The sequence below is a fragment of the Rhyacophila brunnea genome, unplaced genomic scaffold, assembly GCF_057557595.1.
Source record: "Rhyacophila brunnea isolate RB1 unplaced genomic scaffold, BYU_Rbru_1.0 scaffold_11, whole genome shotgun sequence".
Taxonomy (NCBI): domain Eukaryota; kingdom Metazoa; phylum Arthropoda; class Insecta; order Trichoptera; family Rhyacophilidae; genus Rhyacophila; species Rhyacophila brunnea.
Window position 1 is genome coordinate 31,755,013 of NW_028232763.1, and position 27,732 is coordinate 31,782,744.

A 27,732-nucleotide genomic window follows, 5' to 3' on the forward strand; every position below is an offset into this window, starting at 1 on the left:
TGAGTGAAGAACATAATATTATTACATGATAATTTTACCATATCTAAGAGTGACCAAATAATTAGGCTTTCCTCTCAATGGTAAAAACACAACTGTGCATATACACAACATGGTGACGTCATTAAAAGCCATAGCCATTAACATTGAAAATGCCTAACTGCAGAAGATGTTACGCTTACCAAAGCTGTAGTGGCTCTTGTTGGATTAAGCAAAGAAGTTCCAGGGCGCGGCGCAGTGGCCACCGCTTCACTCCATGGAGAGTCGACTGCCTCGGGAGCCTCTTCAACATCCAACTCATCCACCTTCACCCGTCTCGTCAGCGCGAGGATTTTCAATGTGCGTGCAGCTTGATCACGGGAATTTTCATCCAAGATTTGAGTGCATTTGTCGGCACATTTCACATACTTTCGATTCCTATACAGCACTAGAGCTATGTATAATGTATCCATTGCTTATGTTCTGCTGACCTATCCCGTTAATATATCAAATAATCATTCATGACTTTTACACATATTCAAATAGAATCTATCTGGTTATTTTGACAGCTCTCCTTTGAATACTTTTTGTTTTGTTGTTCATTTCGTATCATAGCAACCATCATTTATTGTGACTTATGTATGTGTGATATCATTTTACCGGTTTCACCAATGACAATTGGGTTTCACCCATAGATTTTTTATAATAAATTATGGTTTAAAATTTCTGATTTTTAAATTAATTATAAACACAATATTTTGTTGTAAATCAAAAAAATATATGCCTATGTAGGATTACATAATTGTCTGGCTGATTAATTTTTAACTGATTCACATAACTGTTGATTTTGAATTATTTTGAAAATAGATTATAGAATGAACAAAACACATATGTCACAATAATTTTAAATCCGTATTTACTTTATCATTACATACAAATATATCCTACAAATTCTTTTGTATTCGACTGAATACTACATTTTCAATAAAATTCATCTACCCTTTGCTGAAATGTTTCAAGAAAATAATGAAGTTGACACTGATATGGGCATCAAACAGCTGCTGGCAGCATGTGGCAAAGATAATTTAATAAAAATGAAACAAATATTTGATAACAATCCCGAGAATGTGTTGAATAGAGCCGAAATGACGAAATATCTTTGGGATATTTTCAAAATCAGTTACACCGATGCGCAGTTTAACATTTTTTTCTTGAAAGTCAGTAATATAGTTAAGATTTTTATTAAAATTGTGATATCAAACTAATACCCCGTTTACACGAGTATGGATTTACTGCTGACAGTATGTATTATCGCGGCCATAACAGAAAAATGCACATGTAAACACATACTATCGTATAAATTGTAAGATTGCATGTATGTATCAAAAAAGAAGCTTCAAGAAGAAGTTCAGAAGCTTCTGAATTTTCACGCGACAATTGGATATATCAATATCTGCGCCTGCGCAGTAGAACGATAGCAAACCTGCCGGTAAAAAACGAACTACACCGTGCAGACTCATTTTGAGATTAACCGATTTTCACGATATGTCAAATAGTACCATAAAATGATAACATCGCGTGTCGCTTACTCTTGAAGAATGAGATTGGTGAGACAGTCGGCTCTTTTACGTGTTAACAGATTTTATCGCGATAGTTTAAAATACACACTATGCTGCAAGTAAATGAATGCACGTGTACAGGCGCTATAAAGCATACACAATATAGCACTAGAGAGGCACCAGTAAAGCCTTAATCCATGATGGCATGTTTTCATTAGCTTGGTGGATGGCAGAAAGTCTCGCAGGGAAGGCATTCAAATTATTTATTTACATATAGTTCACTTTACAAATTACAAATTTAAAATGTTCACATGACATGAAAAACAAAGAAATAGAAGCAATATTAGTAAAATAATAAATACAAAAATTATAAAGTACATGGAAGTACGCCGAATGAGCTAAGTAGACCCTATTTTAAAAATTTATAAAATAATATCCACATTTATTATACTCATCCTCACGTAGGTGGAATGTATCGACATCTGAAGCGATTTGGTAGAACAGAGTTATTCTGCCCTGCTAAGTAAAAAGACGGTAATTTGGTTTTAGTGAAGTCAGAGAACCCAAGTTTTAAACTACTTTTTAACTTATATTATTATGTAAAATTATTGGATTGCTTTGTAATAATCTATATACAGATATGTCTGTAGAGAAAAACTATTTTTAAACTTGGATTCTGTGACTTAAGTATGAAAATCAGAATGGCAACCGAGTGGTGTTAATATTTGTGGAGTTTATCAACTGAACCATCCTTCCTGTGTTTGTTAAATAATTTCAAATGTCATATCAAAAATAACGTATAAGGTTCCTTCTATTTATAATCCAAATAGATACTTTGGAATCCATCATAACACAATATTGTCATCTTGAATCCAGAAAAATAATGATACACTGTTATGGGGTGTTACATAGTAGGAATATATTTATTGGAAATGTATTACACTATGTAATAAGATTTATTTTTAGATGGATACAACAAGGAACGGCAATGTAAATTGGGACGATTTTTTATCGTACATTCTCTTGTGCTTTGTGTTGAGGGATGGCATTGAAAACGAGGAGGATGATGATGAATTGGTTCCGCCCATCAGAAGCAACCCTCAAATAGTACAAACTCATCATCCGCAACCCATCATTTGTATCTGCTTCTGTCCAGAAATTGAGATTGTATGTTGCCTGAATTTTTCAACCCTTCCAAAATCCATAATTCGAATTAATATTTTACATTGATTTATTTTAAATCTTTAAATCTTTAAAACCGAGCAAAAAGATGGGCTAACTCCTTTTTTTGAAGTTATAGTTTAACTATTAACCCATTGGAGACAGACAGAATAAGAGAAAAAAGTAGGCCATCAGCTTCATTCAATTTTGTAGTAAATTTAAGAGTTTACTAAAACTACTAGGTAGGTACATACTACTTTTATATTTATTATTTATGGTTGATTTAAATTTTTTTTCTAAACTTATGTAGGTATTGGAAACACTTCACTCATCCTTTTAAATATGCAGGGTTTTAAGAAATATCTAGTATAAAAAATAAAACAGTTTTACCAAGGACATGCAGTGTCAAATTAACGTCGATTGTACAGAATACTTGGTCAACAGCGGTGTCAAATTCGTGCCGATTGTCTTCAATGTGTTAACTTTTGTACTTTGAGTTTTCATTAATCTGTATTATTTTTTCATAAATGAACAAAATGAATATTATTAATTATAAATATATAACAAAAAAGGTGAGATTATTTCATTTCTACTTGTTTCATTAAAGTTACTTGGGGCAAATGTGGGAAAAAAAAATTGGGGAAATAGAAAAAACCTAATAATTTAAGTGGAATTTAACAATTCCAAAAATACACTTTATAATGTTTTTTATTTACAAATTAGCTGCACTATGAATTAATACTCTATTTTAGCTTCCCTTTTATATATAAAGAAAATTTAGACAAAGATCGGAATTTTTACATTTACGATATTGGACATTTGGCACCTGTGGTTGGCTGTTTTGTGTGAAGAATGATAACGCATTTATTTATAGGTTTAGGAGTTTGAAATTTTGTGTGCGCATAGAAAACATGCTTTATAACATAATGCCATCAAAATCACATTTTTGGTAAAAGTGGAGTTGGCTGGTTTGCAGATTAAGCAGTCGTTATGTTAGTAATATTCACCGTTACAGTATCTTTATCTGAATAATAAATGTGGCAGCTAATTTGAGTATGAATGCTTTCTAGCTACTCCAGTGTTTATTTATTTACGTCACCTTACTATGCAATATGATAATTGAATTCATGTAGAATATCACAACGTATCTAAATCTATTTTTCAAATATATCAGTTCACCTCACTTTACTTTGCAGATCGATAAAGACATCCCAATTCAGGGCACCTATCTAACAGTTAGCGGAGATGGTACAGTCAATCGATGGTCTTTAGACTTTGGACTCTTACGGAATTCGCACGTTGACCTCAGTAAGACGTGTGAATAACAAAAACATATAGATATACTTACGCTTGCACTTTAGCTACACTAACAAGATTGTATGATGTTTTACAGCCACTCTAAACGAATCTCCTACTGTGGCAGTGTTGTCGGCAGCATACATGCCACATTTTGACATTGTCGTTTTATCTACATCACAAAAACAGCTCCGTTTTTATGATACGACAGCGGGTCTACTGACGCTGCGTTCGATTATATCAAAATGGGAGAACAACATAATCGCAATGCACTATTATTCACCGAGCAAGGCAACTATTGAAGCCTCAGAGAAACGACAACCTTACAGTTTACTCTTGGTGGGGGACGATATGGGCAATGTTTACGTCATGAAGTTTTCTTCTAAGCTCAAAAGTCCTTTTCAAAAGACGCTTGGCAAGATATTGTCGCACTGGAGCTATAAAAATCTTCTTATGGTATGATAAAGCACATTTCCTTGCAAACGCCAACTCAATTGAGCCGTGAAATATTATACAGATTTGAAACAGTGACTAATATATTCTTGTACGTCATCCTCTCTGGTCTACCGATTAAGTTAGTCACAAATGACATCGCATTGCAGGTTCATTTGCAGAGAACTTCACATTACTACTATGACATTTATTTGCCAATTTGCAGGACGTATAAAAAGACAATCCGTCACGATGAGTAGACAAGCAGCCAATAATACTACGCTCTGGCATTATTATTTCATTTTAAAATCATGTAAAATTCTTGTAAAACTGTTTAACTTAAGTTAAATAATCACAATGAATATAAAAAATGGCCACCATTGTATATGTAAGTGAGTAAATCAGAATGGCAACTGAGCGATTTTAATATTTGTGGAGTTTCAACATAACTGCGCTTGCAAAAGTATTTTAAATGTCATACATAACAGAAATAATGACATTATTTCTATACTGTATAATACCCCATTTCATGGGCCCCACATCCTGAAGCGGACCCCCAGGCTATAATCTTTGGCGGGCCCCCCTACCTATCGCTAAAGTTAAAGTCAGTGTGACTATCCACAGTTGTATATTCCAAATAGTGTTCAAGGTAAAAATTAGGGTATTTTAATAATTTTTAATGCACCCACTTGAATTATGGAGTTATCGAATATTGTCAAACAATAATCAAAAATTGCATCGCACAATCACATAATTAAAAATTTGAATTATGGTATAAGTGAAATAGTGCCGCGCCGCAAGCGTCATTTCTCAATTGGCTGGTCAATTCGCCAGGTCGGGCCCCCCTTAAGTCAGGGCCCCCAGGCTAGAGCCCTGTCAGCCCCCCCCCATGTGGGGGCCATGCCCCATTTACATGTGCATGGATTTACTGCTGACAGTACGTATTATTGTGGCCGTAACAAGAAAATGCATGTGTAAACACATATCGTGTAAGATCGCGGAATTGGAGATACAGTCACCTCTTTTACGTATAAACAGTTATTATCATGATAGTAAAAATAAATACTATTGGCCCCCATACACGTGTGCAGGCGCTATAAGACTCCTTCAATTTGTAGTCCAAATTCTTTGTAATAAACAGATAAATACAGATGAACTCTATCAGTATTCTAATAAGGGTCAAACACCAGATCTTAATTGTATTAATACATATTGCAAGTATGTAAATAAAACTAAATTCTACCTACATTGCAATTCCTACAATGTGATTCTTACACATTTTGGACATGTGTCTATATATTTTATTAAATGTAACCTTTTCTGGAAAAGGTACCCACTTTTTTGTTTAGATATGTATTATACAGAATGGTTTATCCTATACTATCTCTGTAAATGAAATTAATTATTGTTCTAGAAAAAAATATTTGGCATGAGGGTTAAAGAGATTCTTGGGGCTCATACCGCGGCTGTCAAACAAGTGTCGTTTTACTCAAATTTATGTTCCATCATCTCATGCAGCGAAAACCAGATTTCGGTGAATTTGTGCAGTTTATTGGGACCGCTGAAATACAATATTTTTAGTGTGCCCGAGGTAAGTGATCCTTTGTTATTTATATACTTGTATCTACACTGGCAAACAAGGACGTAGCAATGTGTTTTAACACCCGGGGCAGTAATAAAAAATCTGTTGCCGTATTAATCAGGAATGGATAAAAAGAAAAATTCACGACTGTAACTCATTTAGGTAATTAATTATAATTAATTCAAATTGCAGGGTTTAGTCGAATTTTAAAAACTACCAACACCAGCAATTTGTATTCTTAGTTCAATGAAAATAATTACAAGATAAAAAGAACTTTTTATATACAACGTTTTTAATTCTGTTGAATTATTATGCTCAATATGCTCACACTTGTGCTTGATATGAAGTAAATAAAAAACAAACAAACAAATATAGAATACTGAAATGTCATTTTGACATTTCATTTTGATTTCCATAGTAACGCACGTATATATTAATAATTTAGTTGCTAGGACCACCTCCTTAGCAAACAATAATAGTCTTTTACTTTTTACGGATTTTTCTGAAATAACTTTTCATACAAAACAGAATTAACTGAAAATTAATTCAATTCTGCTTAAAGATTGCTAAAAGTATTAAAAGAATGCATTGGCAACGTGTTCTGATATATTCTAAAAGTTTCAAATGTCTAGCTAATCGGGAGATTAGTTAAAAATCGATTGCAAGATTTGTACTGGACAAACAACTACCGGACAAACAAGAATACGAGCTAATAAAAGCGTTGTAAACAAAAAATAAGCATAACTGACAAAGTTTAGTGTGCACTATTTATACGATCTCCACAGCCTACGTCCATCCTTTCGCCACTGTATGTCCCTCATACTTGTTTAATACTCAGCACCTTAATTGTGATGGGATAATAATATGACCATTTTTTTTGTAAATGTTTCTTTCCTACTTGTTAAATGTCATAAAATATGCACTCCTGATCAGTGGCGGCCAGTGGTTTCCAAAATTGCTTTCATTGGGGGTGCACTAAAAATTTTCTTACCTTATTTAAAAAGCATATCAATTCAGCGTTGTTTCTGTTTAGCGAACACCTCAATCACTTCTCATTAAAGTCTTGAACTGTTTGTATTCTCAATGCTTAACACAGGTAGACATGTTAAGTCAGTCCTGATTCATGGTAAGTATTTCTGAAAGACGATTTAATTCTTTTAATGGTTGAAAAACACTTTTCAATTTCCACAGATGTCATCGGACCATCCTTTTTTATTCTGACTCTTATTATTATTATTGATAAAGTCTACGTTTACCGACATCATTTTAAAACATATACACTTCACTGATTGAACTATAATTATAAGTATTAAGTATTATAAATCTTTTATTCAAAATTTATCATTTTAAAACACATACACTTCCCTGAAAACAATAAGTATATAGAGGAAGGGTGCCTATTATGAGATACTTTTTTTTGTGACATTCTCAAATCTAAAATAAACTCATTGCAGGGTATCTATTATTATAAATACATCAAACATACTGTTTACTAATAAATTTGTAGTCATGAGATTTTTCTTTCAGCCCGTTTATTTTAGATTCGCATTTTAGTGAAAAATGTCAAATAAGCTGTTCTCCAAAAAGTGTTCCTAATTTGAGATAGTCGCTGTTCCTAATATGAGACTATCTCATATTGGGAACATTATGAAAAAAACAACAGCTGTAATTGATATGAATAATTATATATTTGTTTACATTTCACGTGATCACATTTAATCCAAATCCACTTTTTATTCAAATATTATCATAACAAAAAACACAAATAAAAACATCTTCTCCTGCTAAATTACTACAATCTTCATGACTCCATTTGAAACACCTGCGCCCATTTTTATACTCTTGTATCTTCCGTAAAATTCCAACTAGATACAGTAAATAATTACGCATGGCATAATTTTCTTCATCATCGTCATCAGCACACTATCATCGTTAAATATCATCTCTTCTCCACCTTCGCTTGACGACGACTCAGATTCCTCTTTCTTCCTTTTAATTTCTTTCTAATTTTTCTTTCCCATCGCTTTTTTCATTCTAGTTTTCTTTTTTTCCTCAGCCGTCTTTTCTTTTTATAATTTGTGGGTCTCGATCATCTTTGACATAACGCTCCAGTGTGCCTTTTGGTACTCCGAACTGTTTGGTAGCTTTCGGATATCCCATTTCTTTCTTGCAAACGGCGTTCAGAGCTTGAAACATAGACTCGGGGTCCCATCTTTTCCTTTTTGACGGAGGCATCTATGGAAAATATAATATAAAATATACACACACATTATAAACGTTGATATGGTTTCAAAGTAAAATGTGTACCTAATATGAGATATCTCATATTGGGCACACCCAAGTATCTCATTTTAGGCTCATTCAAAATTTGACATAAAAAATTAACTATTCTTCTTCTACAGTCGATAATGATACAGAAGATACTCAAATATAAAGTAAACTACCAAACAACGTGTTTAATTAAGAAATAAACATTGTACGATACCTTAGAGATGTTCTACGATCATCAAAAGTAGCACGTGGAAAAATTTCTTGGATGAGTGATCGACGAAAACACACATCCACCACCAAAGACAAGCGCTGCATGCTGCACACTGACAGTCGTTTGGAGCTATTACTCCTCGCTACCGCGTGACACCAGCACCATATTTTATTATCGTCCGGTTGCTGAGTTATTGCTATATCTCATATTAGGCACCTATCTCATAATAGGCACCCTTCCTCTATATTGTTATGAATTTATTTTTATGAACAAAACTATCGAAATAACGTGACAAAACACCTAAAAAAGCCGACTATACTGACGACGACAGAAATCATACCGAATTGTATGTAAGAAATAATATTTGAAGAAAATATTAAAAAAAACAAAATGAGTAACTATCGATTGTTTTGAAAAGGTAGGTACGTATTTTTCGACTCTCGACAATTCGTCTACAAAAAGCAATAAAACTCCAGCAAAATGCCTGCATTGTTAAAAATATGACATCATGTTAATAATTCACTTACTTTGAGAAAGAACATGGTAACTAAGATTTTAATCTTTTATAAATTATATTCAAATATTTGCAAATATAGAACGATTAAAGGATCGATCCAAAATATTTATGTTGATAATCAATTTGTATTCAATATCAGCCTATTTTCAATGAATTTATATGAGATTTAAATAAAAAAAATCTATTTTTTTATCAATCCTGCTAAATCTCAGTTACTACATTTTTCCGCGTAACTTTTGAGCTGCGTCCCTAATGGTCATAAAATTTTGTGTATTCATGAGTTATTTATCGTTTTCACGTGTCGGCTTGAACTGTTATTACCCAATGTAATATGAACGCCAAACTAAGATCCATATTTGTGCGTTCACGACGAGCGCACGAATTCGGTGACTGTTCACTGAGTATATGCTTTTGGTATAAATTTACATGGATTAAATTGCGATAAACGAGTAATGACTTATGAATAGCATTGTTGCACATTGAGTGATGTTTAGGAAAAAGCAGTGCAGCGCACATGCATGGTGTTAGAGGAGCCGCCGCTGCTCCTGATGTTTGAACAAAGCACATTTGGACATAAATATATTTTTAAAATATGTTGCCACTTGCACTCGTCTAATCCTCAGCAGTAGTGATTATTAATTTTCTTCAATATCGCAGTTAGTTGATACCACATAGTTTTTTTATAATATAATCTTGTAAACCTACTCGTGTGTGTAATATTATCCAAGTGGTAAATTGTTTAGGTAAAGTTTAGTGTTTCATTTGAAATAAAGTATACTGAACGTGGGTTATTCTGAATCTAAAACAATATATTATAAGCCGCTTTCTCTAGTGCGTATAAAATTTCCAGGGTGTGAAATGTTTCACATTCAATGAGGACAAAAACATTTTGGTGACGGGAGGACAAGACACAATCATACGCTTCTGGGACATATCCATCAATTCGCAACCCAACGCTCTCATGAGAGGTCACCGAGCGCCAATTGACACTCTGGTCTTACAAAATAGCGCCCGGAGACTCTATTCGTTGGATGAAAACAGAGTCATCAAGGCTTGGAGCGTCCAGAACCACACATGTCTTCAAGTAATATTCTAAAATTTGTAATATTAAACTTATGCATTAACCGCATAATGATCCGTAATCCACTGGTGACACAAACATATGACTGTAAAATGCACAATATCATGTGGTTTCTTAAATCTTGATTCTTTGTGTACTAAATTCAAAATAATCACTGTGTTTTATCATCGTACCAAAATTTCTGTGTGGATATGAATTTGTATAGAAAGAGAAGGGATTTTAAATTATGTGTCTGTTCAACCAGCTGTCGGGTCCACAGGGTGGGGCGGGTCGGTAAGAACTGGTCTCCACAAAAGCCAATTTTAAACATTTTAAATATTTGGGGTGTTTTATGTTTCTTTTATTTTACCAGTTTCTCCATGCTGTTCTCGCCCATGAGTACTAGATTAAGCTCAAAATGAACTTCAAAGATATTTCCAAGCATACAAAACTGCAAAAACCTCATGTCACCTATTTGTGCCTCGTGGTACATCTAATTATGTCCTCGTGTCAAGCCTATCGAGCACCATTAGCGAGGGTTACAAGACTAGTTGTGCGCTCCCCAAAGACATAAACATTTTCAGTGACGTGCTATGTACCTATTTTGTTTTCAAAATTCTATTTTTCTGTATAAAATTGTATTTTTTTTAATATTTTCTTCTCTCTTGTGAGGGTAATATTATTTGTTGTAATGTAAATCTCTTGTTGTGAACGTCTTGAATGTAGATTTGTTATGTCCACAATATTTTGTTTTCTTAAATAAATAAATAAATAAATTGGTATCTCGTCGAATAGCAGTATTCGATGATCTTTTCACCTTGAAGAATAGGTAAACTAGGTTGAGACTCTTTTGAGCCATCCGTGGACGAGACGCTGTCAGCATTTGGTTTTAGTTGGGTACCTATTTAAAATTAATAATATTGTGGAGTCATTTTATTTTTGTGTGCAACAGACGTTCATTGGAATACCGTCATCTGTGGGAGAGCACTCTTCACTATCAACAGTGTACAACAGGCACACGAGAGAACTGATAATGGGCAGCATGCAGATTGCAGTGCTGACCTGTCAGCCAAAGCTGAAGGCGGTGCACACGGACGGCTTCACCCACCCTATGCCTGTCACTGTCGTCATTTACAATCCACTCTTCAATATCATCATCACCTGCGCAACTGACAGCATCATCATGTGTTGGGACATACAGACAGGTTAATTGGTATTTTCATTAATCTGTGGTATACCACCGCCTTCCACCAATTTTATATTGCCGTAAACTAATACTTTTAAGAATTAATTATTTATTTGTTTGCGTCTACAATAATAGCTTTCTTCTTTATAGATAAACAGAAAATGCCTGTAGAATCAGTAAAATTTAATTAACCGTCATTATTATAATATAATTGATGTTAAGAAAATCATACAGATGTTGATTGAGTAGATTAACACATTGACTGCCGAGTAGATAATTACTTTTTAATTACCACATTTAAATAGCATGTTAATTACATCGAATGGCCGCCTGATCGCATTAAGATATGTGGATAAAAATAATAACGGATGTACATAAACATTTTCCGGGTAGGTACATAGTTTTGAACTAACGCCCCCTTATGTGTTGACTTATTATATTTAAAATAACTTTCCGGTTGACGTCAGCAACATTCTTTTTCAGTCGGTAGACGTCAATGGTATCGAATTTGGCGAGTTACTACAATGTTATATACCCAGGAAAGATATGGGAAGGGAAACTTTAAGTAGGAATTGGTGCAAACAACAGATGTTGTTTTCTCAATGTGTATTTGATTCACAGAAAGGATCCAATGTGTTATATAAATGACTAACAACTATTCCTCATTTAATATTAATAATTCATCCCCATCTACAAACCCACGTGGGCCGTTAAGAGGAAAAATGATTTACTTTTAAATACCAATTAAAACTAGAAATGAAGAATAATAATACTCTTTATAGCATTGACCCATTTATTTTTATTCAGGCAGGAGACAAAGCATTATCCAAAAGGCACACACTATGATCATCAATGGTGAAGATTTGCCCATGGAGATTACTGCAGCCACTTTTGGCCCCAGTGATCAACTTTTAGTGACGGGCGCTAGAGACGGAAGTCTCAAGGTACTTCCGCATACTTCACTTAAGAATAATTGAAGAGTAATTAGTGAAACGGGTCAAAATGCGAAATATTGTTTTTTTTTGTTAAATTCATTTTATTTACTTACCAATTCTCGTATAGTTTAAAAAAGGAATGTGAATCTAAAACCAATATAAATTGTACTTTTGGTAGATACCCGATGTCGCTGGAAAGGTACGTTTGTTTGTAGATATTCTCAATTTCTCATTTGTTACACAAATTTTATTTTGGTCTTCTTTTGGGCACTCATTGAACTCTTCGTCCAATTATTATCCTACTGTGCAAAGAGCCTGCTGCACAACCGTAGAATTAAACTACAGCTAAAATTAAAATGACAATTAAACTAGCAGGGATTCACATATTCTCTTTCTCTCACTCCTGCGGGCCGTGAGTGATGCAATACGAATCACGTGATACGGCGAGATCAAGCGGGCTTCCTCTACGTTAAATTGAAATCGACTTTCACTTAAGCCGGTGTAGGAAATAAAAATAAGAATATTAATATTATTCCTTTTCAAAATCTCAATGAAATCAAATTATATTACAACTGAATTTCCACGCTTTTTACATTTTCACAACTCAATTTTACACATACCTAAAGGAAGATTGCCAGTGGCAATAACGTGTTAAATCATATTTTCTTAACAATTATATTACATCTTGTTTTTAAGGTTTGGAACTTTAATACAAAAACGTGTCTGAGGCAAATGTCCATTGGACATATGAATCAAGTTACGTCAATAATCTGGATTGATGGCAAGTAATGTGTCAACTTTGTATTTTAATGTGTTAATATTTAATGGGTTAATTCTAATGGATTGAATATCGTTTTCACCGTTTTGGGAGATGATTTAACCCCTTTCTTTTCTGCGAGAATTGGTTGTAGATCCATTTACATACCATATATTTAGAGGATGGTAATCGAGGGGTAAAATATTGGAACTATAAGTATCCGTATCTTACATATATGGATATTAAAAATACAACATCCCAACTAGTGGGACTCAAACATGGACCCTCCTCTTTGCAGAATACTACCAAAAAAAAAAAAATTTAATTCTTCTTATTAAAAAAAGATTTTCAAGCGGTGCAGTGTAATATTGTAATGTGAAAGCACGTATTATTGTTAAAACAATCATAAACCATGCTTTATTATAGGTAGATACTTCATATTACACTTTGTTATCTTCTTGCTGGTTCAAATTATAACGTAAATATTGTATTAATTGTTACGGCATCTAGTTGTAGTGGCGCCTAATAATCTTATAGTTTTTGCACAATTATTATAAAAGTGATAGACGAAAGATCACTAAGGCTGACGATTAAATTACTTAGTCCTTTTGCATTGCAATATTTATTTGCAGCAATACTTTGGAGTAGTGTGACAACCAGTGGCGACCGGTGAGTTATTTTACTGGGAGTTCACTTTTTTCACCTTTTGACTGCCGTAAAAAGGCATTTGCCTTCATCAAAACTTCACCAAAAAAAAAAAAAAAAAACTATTGGTTTTTTTAATTTAGTACATTTAAAAGAAATCATAAATAACTCACTATTTATTATTTGTTGTACCTCTTAAAACAGTTTTTCTTGAAAAAAATGGATTTTAAACTTTAACACAAACTGGTTGACACGAACTATTTTGTTTTGACCGAATTATTAGTACTACCGAAATATCTCGTATCTGGCAGTGACCGGGATTTATTGTTCATTTGTATGAGAAATCCATTCTTCTGTTTTTCATCGACACAAATTTTTCAATTACGCGTTTGTTGAAGTCAGGAATCTCTTGTATCATTCTTTTTTCGATACTGAGTATACATAATGCGTTCAATCTTGATTGCGCGATGGTGTTTCTACTAAAACACTTGATCCGTTTGAGTGTGAAAAAACATCTTTCGCTTTCCACTGATGTCATCGGAATAGTAAAAATTTAATTTAATAGTAAAACCGTTTCCGTAAATGTGTCAGCATTATAAAAATTATCCAAGCTGTAAATAACAGACAATTCATTTTTGAGTTTATTTTTATCTAAAAAGTCAGACGTATTACAGAGCTAGTTTGGAGAGATATCATAATTGATAAACATTGTGAATTTAGTTATCAAACTGAAAAAAGACTTGAAGTTTATTTTTAAATTGTACTTCGCCTAAATTTGAGAAATGTTGTCAACATGTGCGGAAATTCAAATGCGTACTGTGAAAAGAATTTATTTTTATAATAATATTGAATAAAAATTGTCAAACAGTAATTGTATGTGTGATACGGGCTGTATTGTTTTAAAACCGATGAATCTGCGTTCGGGCTGAGAGCGACTGAAACTGTCGCTCCCGAGCACGTAGAAAAAATATTTACGTATTGCTATTCCACGCGACAGACGACGCTCTTTCTCATTGCAAAGAAATCGAAATTAGATTACTGGGCGCTTTGGTCGAGCGATGGCGAATATCGCTCCCATCAACATATAATATTATTATTTAAAATAGCCGGTTAAAAACACATATTAGAATTTGTTTTTGTATATGAATTAATGACTACGGTAATAGATCAGAACACTTTTAATTAATCAAATATAAATTAAATACTTATTTAAAAAAAGTCTTTTCGCATAAATTGAGTGGGTGGGTGTGCACCGCTCCAGCGCTCTCAAGGGAGAATCGCCACTGGTGACAACACTAAAGGAAATTTTTTATATCTTTTTGTTTGACCATGTTCGATCTTAAGATCATAATATGGGCCTCCACAGAGCGGAGGCTTGTATTAACGAGAAATGGATGTTAGCCACTTGCTCAACCTGTTAGGTCGATGCTCTGACTCCAAACACTTAATAAAAAACAATATGTGTATTCGCCAGACCAAGGATTCAAACCTGGGACCCACAGCATTATAAGGTGATGCGTTAGATGCTCGGCCATTATGGCCACTTTATACCATTAACCAACGTTATTTAGTAACCAGAGTCATCAGCAGGTCGCCATTTTTTTATTTTTATAAGCAAAGCATTCAATGATGCGATGGCTCAGCAGAAAATATATTTTTTTTAAGTCACCAACTAAACTTACTAAACCATTCAAATGATGTTTTCGAATCATATTAGTTCTCTATTGGAGTAGTTAATGGGTTTTACACCTTATGAAACCCTGCACTTAAAAGGTTTTATTCTTGAAATCCTAATACAGAAAAATACACTATATTAATTACACTGTGTTTAATAATGATATACTTTACAAACAGCAAAAATCTAAAGTATGAAAAAATGCAAAGGTCGTCAAAATGTTTTATAGAACTCCACAGAACACAGTTTAAACATCACTGTAGTGGTTAAATTTTTTTGTTTGTTCTTTTCATTTACATTAACAAGAATCCTTGTGAGCGGTTGGAATCGACGTGTCGTTGAGTTTGATGACGGTCTAACTATGATCGGTACAAGGGGCAAGTCGTGGGAGATACGACACTTCGATGACATATCGGCCGCCGCCAATCAATCAAAGGAGACCCTCGCCACGGTTAGCTTCTCGGGCGAACTCGTTCTTTGGAAATTGGATACCGGAAGACCAGTTTGGTAATAGTTTTGTCAGATTAATTGAATACAAGAAACCACAACGTTGAATAGCTTACAATTATATATTATATACATAGTTTGAAAACTCCTCAGATATATACCTACTAGAAAAAAATCGATGAAGAAATACAACGCCCGACCAATGTGCTTTACCAATTGAGCCATGTATGTCTTATCTAATTACGACGAGATTGACTAGAAGTTTTTACATCTTGAAGTGCTTAACAAATTGGCAAAATATATAATATAATATTCATATTACTGCACAGAATAAATTAGTATGTACATAGTAAGAAAAAAACAGAGAAAGGAAAATTAGAAAGAGTGCTATGACGTCAAAGAACTCTCCTATAAAATCATTATTTAAATATAAGTTAGAGTCCGTATTCTTTATGCTGTGCGGTTTACCCCCCCGCTTCAACATCTTAACACTGCATTCCCTCTCGTTTCCTCCCATTGAAAACTTGCAACAGTCGAATGTGATGACACCATGCTTTCACGAGTCCACGAGCGACGTGACGTGAACTTTATGCTGGCATAAAGAATACGGACTCTAGGATAGTTTTGAATTCTAGTGACGAATGGAGACTAAAATATTAACATTAACATCATGTACTTATTGTATTTTCCATTAGTCAGTTCTCATGTGCGAATCCCAATACGAGAATAAAGATTGACTACAATAAACGCAATGCAAGCATAAGGAAACCTGTAACTACTCCTTCTTCCTCCAGGAAAACACTAGCATCTTTTGTTAGAGCAAGGTATGTCAATAATACTTTGAAGTTAAACTAGATTATCGGACATCCTTATTTATAATGGAAATGCTATGATTACATAAACATATTATTGATCTTAGATTGATCATATGTTTGGTTTTGCCCTGAGGTCTTCCATCCCCTAATAATGGAACTGTTTTATTTGACGATGCTCTGTGTGTCTTGGCTATTGGCTATGCTCCCCATTTAGTCATTGCTCGAGACAGGCAGACCACCTGGCCCGCCAAGGTGTCAATTGTAAAAAAATACTGGATAACACGGTAAACATTCTGTTATCAATAATTTACACTATTGTTTGTACATCTTAGAGGCTATTCAGACAGGTATACTTAAAAGTTTCTCATCAAGATTGTTAAGGCCCAGTTAGTACATTGGCAGAGAAGGGCAGACACACAGTGTGGAATACTTATTTGGCAGATACACTTGCACCATACCACCTGAACTACTCATCTATCAAGTCGTTATCTATCGTTATCAAAGAAATCAAAAAGTTAAAGAAACAAATATGAGAAAAACCTTGAGAGTCGGATAATTAAAAAATCAAGCGAGTATCGTTTGGGTAATGATTTGGGGTAGCAGAAATTCATTGTCCTGGGCAGTGGCGGCTCGGCGACTTTCTAGGTGGTGGGGTTTAGCCATTAATAATTAAATATACATACCTACCAACTTTCTCATATTATACATTATGTACCTACCAAATAATAATATGATTTTACTAATGAGGAAATGAGTAATTTTTCCGAATAAATAATTTGATTATCTGAGTCGTTACTTAATCACATCTAAAAAGCGTGCTTTAAAATATTAACTAATTTAATAATAATTATTATTATTGACTTACCATTAGCAGTTTTGAACAACGACATACAACAACCGTTTTTACTCACCTAGGGGTCTTTTGATTCACTCCCCAGTATGCGTAAACTAACGCTAATGCATTCACATCCTTTGTAGAACGAGAGTTGTACCGCGGCGACGGGATGGGACTGTGTAAGCCCGGTCAGTGAAAAATAGACGCCATAGCTTTCTTAATTTGTACGTAGGTGTCACCGTGAAGTATTTAGATTATATAATTATTTTAACACCACCTAATCATTATTATATTATTACATAAATCACAATCATTTCTTTATTTATTTTATAATAATAATAAATATCTCTATACAATTACGACTCGTTTAGATGGATAAAATAAATTAAATAGTTTATTTAATCATGTAATTAAGTACCTATGTATATTATGACAATGACAAAAATATCGGACGAGTATTTTTAACATGAAAACGATGTGGGGATGGTCCCTACGAACCCTTAAGGTACAGCCGCCCCTGGTCATGGGTATACCTACTTGCTGCCTCAAAGAAATTAGAGGACACCGAAAAATTACGACTCATTACTTCAAAGACTTTGGATCTAAAAACATAATAGTATTTTTTTATGTAAAATAGGTACATTCAATTTCATATGCATAGAACCAATATAGTAAACACAAACGAAATACATAATCCATTATTCATTTTATTTCAGCATCTTTAGTCCTTCGGGTGTTGTAAAATCACCACCTACAAGTATCAAGTCTGGGCAGAGTGATGACTCGATGAATTCGTGGATGATGTCTAAGTATTCTTTGGCAGCCCATGCAGTTATCTTCCTTCAGACTAGACCAATCAAAGCAAATACAGGTAATGTATGCCTACAGTAAGTTGGTAGAGATAACTCTCCACGTTCAAATCAAGGCAACAAACGGCTGGCCTTTTGGTTATGTTTAAAACCGTTGATTCAGTCTTTAACTGCCCCGAGCTATTGAGCAGTCTCGTGTCCCCACCAGACAAAAAAAAATTGTCACCCTTTTCATATTGATTTTTTTAAAGCCAACTTATCTATTCATTCTCCAATACCGAGGATTCATTCTCTCAATCCGTCACAATACACCGATGTGATTTTCTCAAAGTCTGATTATTTCATTACTGCTATACTACTGTACACGTGTACTAAACATGTTTTTTTTTCAATCTATGTTTGATCTAGGCCAAGGACCAGGGAACACAGAATTTATAAGTACTGAAATATCTAACGGATGTGGAGTAACAGGCAACCGATCTTGGGTTTGGAAGAATTTGGGATAAACTTAAGCACGTGTCAAGAATATGTCATTCTGAGCTTGTCCTTCGTTCTGACAACAGCTCTCGGTTTATACACTGACACTCATTCAATATTGGTGTATTTGAAGGTTGCAACACACACTGTTGCACGTCTACAATGTGTGTTTCATTTTCGTAGGACACTCATACATTCAAAACTCTGCTTCAAAATGTAGGGTATCGGGTATAGCCTATCTGAATTATATTTATTAATCTGTTCTGTGCCAAGGACCCAACGGGTACAGCAAAATATGTCTGTTCTCAATCACTGCTGATCTGTTAATTAATTTTTAATTAGCACATTTAAATAGCATGTTAATTATATCAAATGGCCAGGTAACGCAAACGCGCCAGTCGCGGTGTCAACACTAAATGAGTTAATATAATTTCCACCTTTTATGGAAGTGAAATCTATTAATATCCGAAACAATTTAATTGAACACGCTTATTCCTCTCTCATCACCAACGGCAGACTAGTTCTGCACTTTGAGAGAACAATCTACAGATGCTTTAGTTATCAATACGAATTTAGTGTTTCTGACAAAATTATTTTGATGCATCAAATAATAGTATTTTGTAAATCTTATTATCCATTTAAGGAAACCTCCTCATCGCGTTGAGCAACGGCACTATTCAAGTTTGGTCTGAGCATGCGGTGACCGGCTATCTGGGCACCTTCAAGGCCACCCATTCCGAAGAGGACTACGTCAATTGCCTCACCACAGATCCTGAAAATATGTACCTCTTCTGTGGAACCGCCATAGGATACATTAAAATATGGCTGATGAAGAATTATTTTTGTGATCATGAGGTAAGGAAGCGAATAATAGTTTTCATCTGTGTGGAGTTCATTAATTATTCAGAATAAATATTGTAGTTAACAGTAATTATTAGCCGATGCGCCACAATTCCCAGTAAATAAAACTGTTACAATTACTATACCATCGTCAGCCTATTTGAATCCACGGTTGAATACACCACTCCATGCCACGTTGTGCAACTATTAATCATTATATATCAGCCTGTTCATACACATTCCCAGTTTTCTGAGTACTTTTCGCGCTGACGGCTTGTTAGATAGTGACTCAACTATTTGGTACCTATCACTTGTGCAAGTATTATTGGTGTGATGTCCGGGAAGGTATGAAAGGAAGTTGGACATAAGAATTTGGGATTGAGAAGTATTAGGAGTAAAGAGTACTGTCACCTCCGAAAGGGGGGGGGGGGTGTAGCATGATGCGCTGGACCCCCCCTGATGATGAAGTAATGTCACGGTGATATCGTCTGCTGGCTTCTTCTTTCGGGGACATGCTTATGTTGATTGACAACGCGGAATTATTGGCGAAAACGGCGTTTTATTGTTCGGAATACAGTTACAGTAAAAGTAGTTACAGCGTAGAAAATATTTATAAAAATAAATAAATAAATACGCTGCCCGGCGAACGGAATATGTCGTTCGCCTCGAACGAGATACGCGAGAGTGCGCGCGCAGTATAGGAAGAAACGTGGGTGCGAAGGACACGCTGCCAGGCTAGTACTATGCATTTTATTACGGCAACAAAAGACACAATTGACCTAATCTGTCCGAACAAATCCCTATCCGTAATTAACCTATTCGGTCGTCGGAGTCCTCATTAAGGGGGGACATGCTCGTCGAAGGTCAAAATTGAGTTTTTATTGTATTTTCAAACCATGATCCTGGACACTCCTTAAACGTTGTAGATAATCTTTTTATATAATTTTGAAGCCTTATTATCCTTTATAGTTATTTTAAACATTTGATGACTGCATAAAGTATTTTTGTTACATAAAATAGTATTCTTTTAAACCTCTCGCTCTAATGTTTTAGAATATAGTCATATTTCGGTACATAACTGTGCAGTGGTGTTAGGATTTTTTACATTTATTAATTTTTAAACGCATTTATAAAACCATTAGCATAATTTATTACGAGATAATTTTTGTAAAATATTCACGATAAAAAATTATATTGATAATCTCTGTGATCCCAAATTTGACAAGAATTAGGCATTTTATTATTCAAAAAATCGGCAAGATTAACACATTTCAAGATGATTCTAAAGATATTTATTATAAGTTATGTCTTTGACCATTTAAGTGTGATAAACATCTTATGAATAATGATTGCTTTATAATATTTATTGACCTAAGAATAAGGTAGTGTTTTTTTGAAATACGCCATTTCTTTTGTCATTCCCCAGTAGTAAAGCTACAACATACGGCCGTAGCCATAAATTGACAAACTATAATTGAAGTAGGGAGTAAAATGATATTGACGCGCGTGTTTGAACATGTACCGTTTAAAAAAAAAATTTAAAAAAATTAGTTAGGTACATGTTCAAACACGCGCGTTAACATAATTTTACTCCCTACTTTAATTAGAGTTTGTTATTTTATGGCTACGGCCGTATGTTGTAGCTTAACCACTAGGGAATGACAAAAGAAATGGCGTATTTCAAAAAAACACTACCTTATTCTTAGGTCAATAATTATTATAAAGCAATCATTATTCATAAGATTTTTATCACACTTGAATGGTCAAAGACATAGCTTATAATAAGTATCTTTAGAATTATCATCAAATGTGTTAATCTTGCCGATTTTTTGAATAATAAAATGCCTCATTCTTGTCAAATTTGGGATCACAGAGATTATTAATATAATTTTTTATCGTGAATATTTTACAAAAATTATCTCGTAATAAATTATACTAATGGTTTTATAAATGTGTTTAAAAATTAATAAATGTAAAAAATCTTAACACCACTGCACAGTTCTGTACCGAAATATGACCATATTTTAAAACATTAGAGCGAGAGGTTTAAAAGAATACTATTTTATGTAACAAAAATACTTCATGCAGTCATGAAATGTTTAAAATAACTATAAAGGATAATAAGGCTTCAAAATTATATAAATAGATTATCTACAACGTTTAAGGAGTCTCCAGGATCATGGTTTGAATATACAATAAAAACTCAATTTTGACCTTCGACGAGCATGTCCCCCCTTAAGTGACTCTGCTCATTTCCCATATCTAACCAAATGACAATCAACCTTTTTGGAGAGCAGGTCAACTCTAGGCAAGAATAAAATAAAACCTACAAATTCTGTCACTGAAAAATGACAAAAACACTCTGCATAATATGTACCTGGCTTGTAGGTAGGTACCTTGGATCTCCTATTTCTGAGAATTTCTGCTCACCACAGAAATAGTCAACCAGACCTTTTTTAGGTACCTACTTGCTTTGGAAAGGGGCTGTATTTCTTTGCTAGGTAGGTACATATTTTCAAATATTTGAACTACCTAGGTACACAAATACATATTTTTTCAAAATAATCCCAAATCAGATATACTAGGTATTCTAGGTATTAGATACATTGTATGGCTGGGAACTTTGCTTCCAATATTTATATAGGTAAGTGTACGAATTTAATACCTATTGGTCAAAATTGGATGAAGGCTAATGTAGGTATTAATATTAAAAAATGATACCTATTAATAATTACTATTTTTGGCATGTAAAGTATTGGGCTGACGATTGTTATATAGGTAACTTCTACAAAATCGTTTGCTATTAATTACAGCTTGCTTCTAAGTATTTTTAAAATTGACTAAGAATAAAATTTATAATGACGCTAGATTTTACTTGGCTTGCTTATAGAATTAATGTAGGTATAAAAAAATGCAGGATTTTATTTATATTAAGGGGTAGACTGATTCTATTAAATTTTGTAGAACTTGCAAAAGGGTGACTATAAATTTTCATACATCTAAGCTTACGGGCTATAAATTTGTTTCGCAGTCGATCTGCGCATGTTTGTATGAATCTGCACAATGATGATTCAGGCCTCATGGCCTTGGATCCTCTGAGGATGCCATGGTTTAGGCAGTATCAGTACAATTGACATATAATTAACAAATTACTTAGGAGCGGGTTTTACATCATCACCACACATCTATTTATATACAAAACAGGATTTAAACATCTGTATAAAAAGATATAACCAATTTATTCTCAACATTGGAGAATACATAATATTATCCCATAGACATGTATAAAATGTAGCTATAATTTTTGTAGCGGCCGTATGTAATTTGAATGGTTCGGCTTGACATGTCTTGTCCTACTTCAAGCACTGAAAACATAAAAAAATATCAATATTTTTTCGTGGAAGAGAATAGAAGATCGTTTGAGAACATCAATAATGCAGGATGTTGTAGAGATTATTATGTCGAATTTACAATCACAGTCGGTTTACTCAACTTGATCACCGGTGCACTTGTATTTGTTCAATTCCCAGCACCTCAATTAGAAACCTCGAAATTAGATGTATTTGAGTAGCATTCAAACCACGTTTCGATAAGTTGTAATGAGAAGGATTGTATAATATAGGCTTGAATATAAATTTTGTGAATATGTACCTATTTGCATTTAAAAATGCCACATCTGCATTGTTAGCTATTGCAGTTCACTTTGAACAATATCTGAGTTATCAATTCCAGGTGCACGTGAACATGCCTCAGCTGAGGTTGGTGTTCCCATTCTTGAGGAAAGACCGCATAACCGGCAGGGCGAAGAGACACATCCGAGACCAGCCGCTCCCGCTTCTCTGTTCCAGCTACCGAGCCCACCTGCGCTGCATTAACAAACTTGTCTTCATTCCGATAAGAAACATCGTTTTAAGGTGTGTCAATATAACAAGTATACCTGTTGACTTCTAAATCTAAACAAAATATAATATGAAGTGAAATGGTAGTTGGCTTTATCGTATACTAGCTGAAGTACCCGACTTCGCATGATGTTGCGTCGTTGATCAATATTTACGTTTGTTTTACTTAATTCATTTTTCAATATCAAAATAACTGTTTAATCTGGGCATATAATATGTCAAAACAAAAATAATTCTCATAGCAGTTAGTAAAAGTCAAACAAAAGAACACCAATTAATTAAGATTGTTAGCAAGTTCAATAAGACGTTAAAACTAAATATTTGGCAAAAGCCGGGCGTCGGTTAGTAATTAAGGTAATTAATGATTCATTCCAAAAATTGGTTAAAGCATATTGGCACGATACTAGTGGATATGGGTTCAAATCTCGTCAGGCATCATATATCTGTATATCTGAGGTGTTTTCAAGTTATGTGTGTTCAAAATAATATCAAATGAAAATCGAAAAAGCAAACTTTGTCTTCATTCACAGTAAAAATTCCAAATTGGAAAATATAAATGTATATATCTTTTTTAGTGCTAGTGCAGATAGCAGTGTAAGAATGTGGATGCTGAACGGTCAATATTTGAATACTTTGGGAACATTTTTGCCTTGGAGATTGGATCCTCACTATCCACCGGATGTGTTGAAGATTGCCAGCTCTACCACTTTCAAGGTAAAATATCTTCCAATAATTTTCTCCTGCAGCACAAAAAAACTACATATTATGAACAGTGGCGGCCAATTTTCCAAAATTATTTTGATTAGGAGTGCAATTAAAAATTAAACAAATCTAAAAGTTGTTTATCACTAAAGGGAGTGATAAATTATCATTGCACGATTATAAATGTAGTTGTATTGGTAACAAGTTCATTATTTTCTTCTTCTATTAACAGCCAAATAAAATGGCGCCTCACATTCTGGTTTGAAGTCTGATGGTTTGTTTACATAGGTAACCTAAATATGCTTTTCACATTTAGGCTCCACCTCTACAGAAGAAGGTTTTGTATTATTAAATTAAATTGTTTTCTTTATAAAATCCTGAAGAGCGCACTGCACTTGTATGGTGTTGGAGCACTGGTTGAGTTGGCTGCCACTGAATATGAATACGACTTCAGTTGAAAAGATGGCACGGTTCGCTCAAATGACATATGAAATCACTCCATCACTATTCACAGGTATGGAATGCAGGAGAACTTCCGCAGATTGTGAGGATGTTCGATCCCAACAAGAAGTTAGAAGAGATAAACGACAACGAGATCCTCGATTCTGTGAAGCACATACTACCGACAGAAGAAGAACTTGAGAGGGTTTGCTGGTTCCCTTGCCACCCACCGCCTATTCCCGACATCAAGCTCAACGACTTGATGCCGAGGGTATGTTTTTTTCATGTATATTTCGAAATTTACATACACAACAGGAGACGACGACTTGCGACAGAGACGTGTCACAGTGACTTATTTTGTACCAGTTTTCAATATATCACTGATCAGTGTATCATGAGTGAATGTCTGCTATTATTGTTATGTAGTAGTTATCGTACTAAGTAGATATTTATGGTTGTATACTGATATAAATGCCATGCATTTATTCACAAAAGAAATAAATCAAAATCTAACTTACATTGGTCGTCGTGTATCACTTTGTATTAACTTTATAATATAATATTAGCAATTCCATTATTTAATCCCGGAATCGGCAACCTTTCCAGACTTAAGGGCCACATTCAGTTTTTAGTTTATGACCGGGTCGCAAGTGCTAATCGAGCAAAAGCTTTCATGGATGCGAATAAAATTAATTTTAAAATGTCAATAATCAACAAAAGTGGTGTTTACATAATATGTAAACACATGAATAAACACAAGAATGCATATTATGCATTCTTCAAAATCTACAATAAGAGCGATAATGTTTAAATAAAAAAAGAGAAAGATGATGACCTTATTTTATATAATTTGTGTAAGAAGTTTTAACCGGTTCTATGTCTTCAGCGAGTTATCTCAGTCTATGAGGCCGTGATCGAAAGGCCGCACATACAATTTTCGCAAGTTATCTCGCCCGACTTTAAACTCAAATTAATAGCCACCGTCGATTGATTTGCATAATCTAACAAAATTAACATACGGTGATATCTGTTTGAATAAGAGAGCTTCACTCTACATTTAATGTGTGTCGTTAAAAATCTGCGGCCTGTCATATACTGCCATAGTAATATCGTGAGGCATAGAAAAGGTTAAAGGCGACAAATACTCTCCGTTTACCAGACACATAGTTTTATTAAATGCGTTTCCAATATTATCTTTCCATATAGTGATTGATTGTCTCTTCCACCTTTATAAGATTATAAATACAGTAGAACCTTGATTATCCAGATTATGCTAAATAAATAATTTCGTTTCTTGTGATGATTTATGGATAAAAAATATGGCACCTCAAAGACATTGGATACAAAGGAGCCGTTCTCAAAAAAAAAAAAGCAATGCTGACCAGACGATCATAATAATACCACTGTTTCAAAATAAGTAGTGTCTCTTGTCACAGTCGACATATGTACAGTACAACCCGATTGTCTCATGTCGATTGATCATGCTGGCACAGCGACAAATTTAGTCTATGGTTTCGTCATTCCGCATAATATTTTGAATGATCATTATCTCTATAAATTCAATTATGGAAAGTGCTGACTCTAATTTATTAGTATTTTGAATTATTATTCATTATTCATGGTAGTCGAAAATGTGTAGGCATGCAGAACATAATAAAAAACGTTCATTGAGTCATGCGGTTGGCGATGTAGCGCGACCTCAATATTCGAGGGCTTAGTGTCAAACAACACTATCTACAAAAGTGCAACTTTACAGGAGAGCCAAAAGTCGTTATTTTAGATTCTTGTAACTCAACAAGGGAAATGTTTATTTAAAACCTAATGTTAATATTTTATAATTTATTGTGTATTGTACATTTATCTTGCTTATGATGATGTTAAAATTTATAGGGATAGTTTTAAAAAAATATGAAAACAAGGGTAACTTATGTAGTTAGCGTTAAACTTTACTGACGATTTAATAAGAAATTAGAAAAGATTGACATAACGTTGTTTGACTATCATGTAGCCATAAATGTAAAATAACGTTATCTCAAAAAAAAAAAAAAAACACTTTTTTGTAGATAACGTTGTCTGACTTTAAGCACTCGTATTGTTCCGGCCATTTCGGCAGATTTTGCCAACTGACAATGTTCGTTTAAAGGTTTATAATGTGCTACAGGATGGGAGCATCAGTCGGATAACATTTTAAATACCAAGTAAAGAGACATTACACCTTTTTTTTCCGTAGCGGCAGCTTACTGTCACAGCACATAACGTGATGATAATGTACTCGAACCTCAAGTGTCTCATCTCGAACTGAGCCATATTGAAATTCCATTGAATTGGTGGTTTTGAATTGCTGTTGCGTGTATCTATCGTTTCTATCGCTATCACAAAGCATTTGGTCAGCTAGCTTTTCGGTGAAGAGTCACTTGATAAGCATACTAACTGGTGAACTCTCATTTCAGATCCCAATTTACAAGCACCTGGAAACGTCTACGCATATCGATGTGGTGAAACAGCCGCACACTCCCGAGATTATTAAAACCTACAGATTCCAAAAGAAAGCAAAACAACTAGGATTTATTCACAGCACGTGTGTACCCGATCGCAATAAGAGTAGAAGATCGTCACAGTTTATATAAAAATAATAATGTTAAAATCGTACATGTATGTCTTGAATAATAATAATTGACATGCTGAAGATTAAATGATTATGAGTGACATATAATCTAAAAAAATGAGTTAGGAGCAGGTTTTACATCACCACACACCTATTTATTTCTATATGAAACTGTATTCAAAGAAATTTATTTGAAAGAAAATATATAACCATTTTATTCCCAACATTGGAATATATTATTATTCCATGACTTGTCCTCCTTAAAACAATAAAAACTTTAAATCTGTAGAAGATGGCAAAACACGATATGTCCGTATTAGTAAAATTGTACAGGAAAGCAATTTTAAAATTCAAATGTCATTAAAAAAATGAACATCGACACATCGACACCTCTTACGTGTAAGTCTGTAACTGCAAAACGGTAATTTTCAGTAGTACGATTTCAATAAATTTTAATGATACCACACCGTTGATTTTTAATTGATCGATATGTAATGTATATTAATTGAATTATTATTTTTTTTTCGATTATCATTGTTGTACCTATTATCTTTAACATTATTTAATAAAAGGCAATCAAGTCAAAATAACTAAAAACG

At 33.9% G+C, this 27,732-nt stretch overlaps 1 protein-coding gene across 1 annotated transcript; it reads left to right on the top strand.

The window, feature by feature from the left end:
* The first annotated feature begins 1,121 nt into the window (after nucleotides 1-1,121).
* Nucleotides 1,122-27,338, top strand: WDY (WD repeat-containing protein WDY). Its single transcript, XM_085960493.1, has 16 exons — nucleotides 1,122-1,193; nucleotides 2,502-2,702; nucleotides 3,893-4,004; nucleotides 4,090-4,448; nucleotides 9,856-10,089; nucleotides 11,018-11,270; nucleotides 12,059-12,195; nucleotides 12,883-12,971; nucleotides 15,570-15,770; nucleotides 16,406-16,534; nucleotides 18,077-18,231; nucleotides 19,290-19,501; nucleotides 23,219-23,400; nucleotides 23,961-24,099; nucleotides 24,602-24,799; nucleotides 26,979-27,338. The coding sequence occupies exons 1-16, from the start codon at nucleotides 1,122-1,124 to the stop codon at nucleotides 27,153-27,155; spliced, it is 2,850 nt and encodes a 949-aa protein (XP_085816619.1). The 3' UTR covers nucleotides 27,156-27,338.
* Nucleotides 27,339-27,732: the final 394 nt, after the last annotated feature.

Coding starts and splice junctions, on each gene's coding strand:
- WDY (XM_085960493.1), top strand. CDS start 1,122: ATGACGAAATATCTTTGGGATATTTTCAAAATCAGTTACACCGATGCG. Junction 11,271..12,058: donor GTGTTGGGACATACAGACAG/GTTAATTGGTAT, acceptor ATTTTTATTCAG/GCAGGAGACAAAGCATTATC. Junction 15,771..16,405: donor GATACCGGAAGACCAGTTTG/GTAATAGTTTTG, acceptor ATTTTCCATTAG/TCAGTTCTCATGTGCGAATC.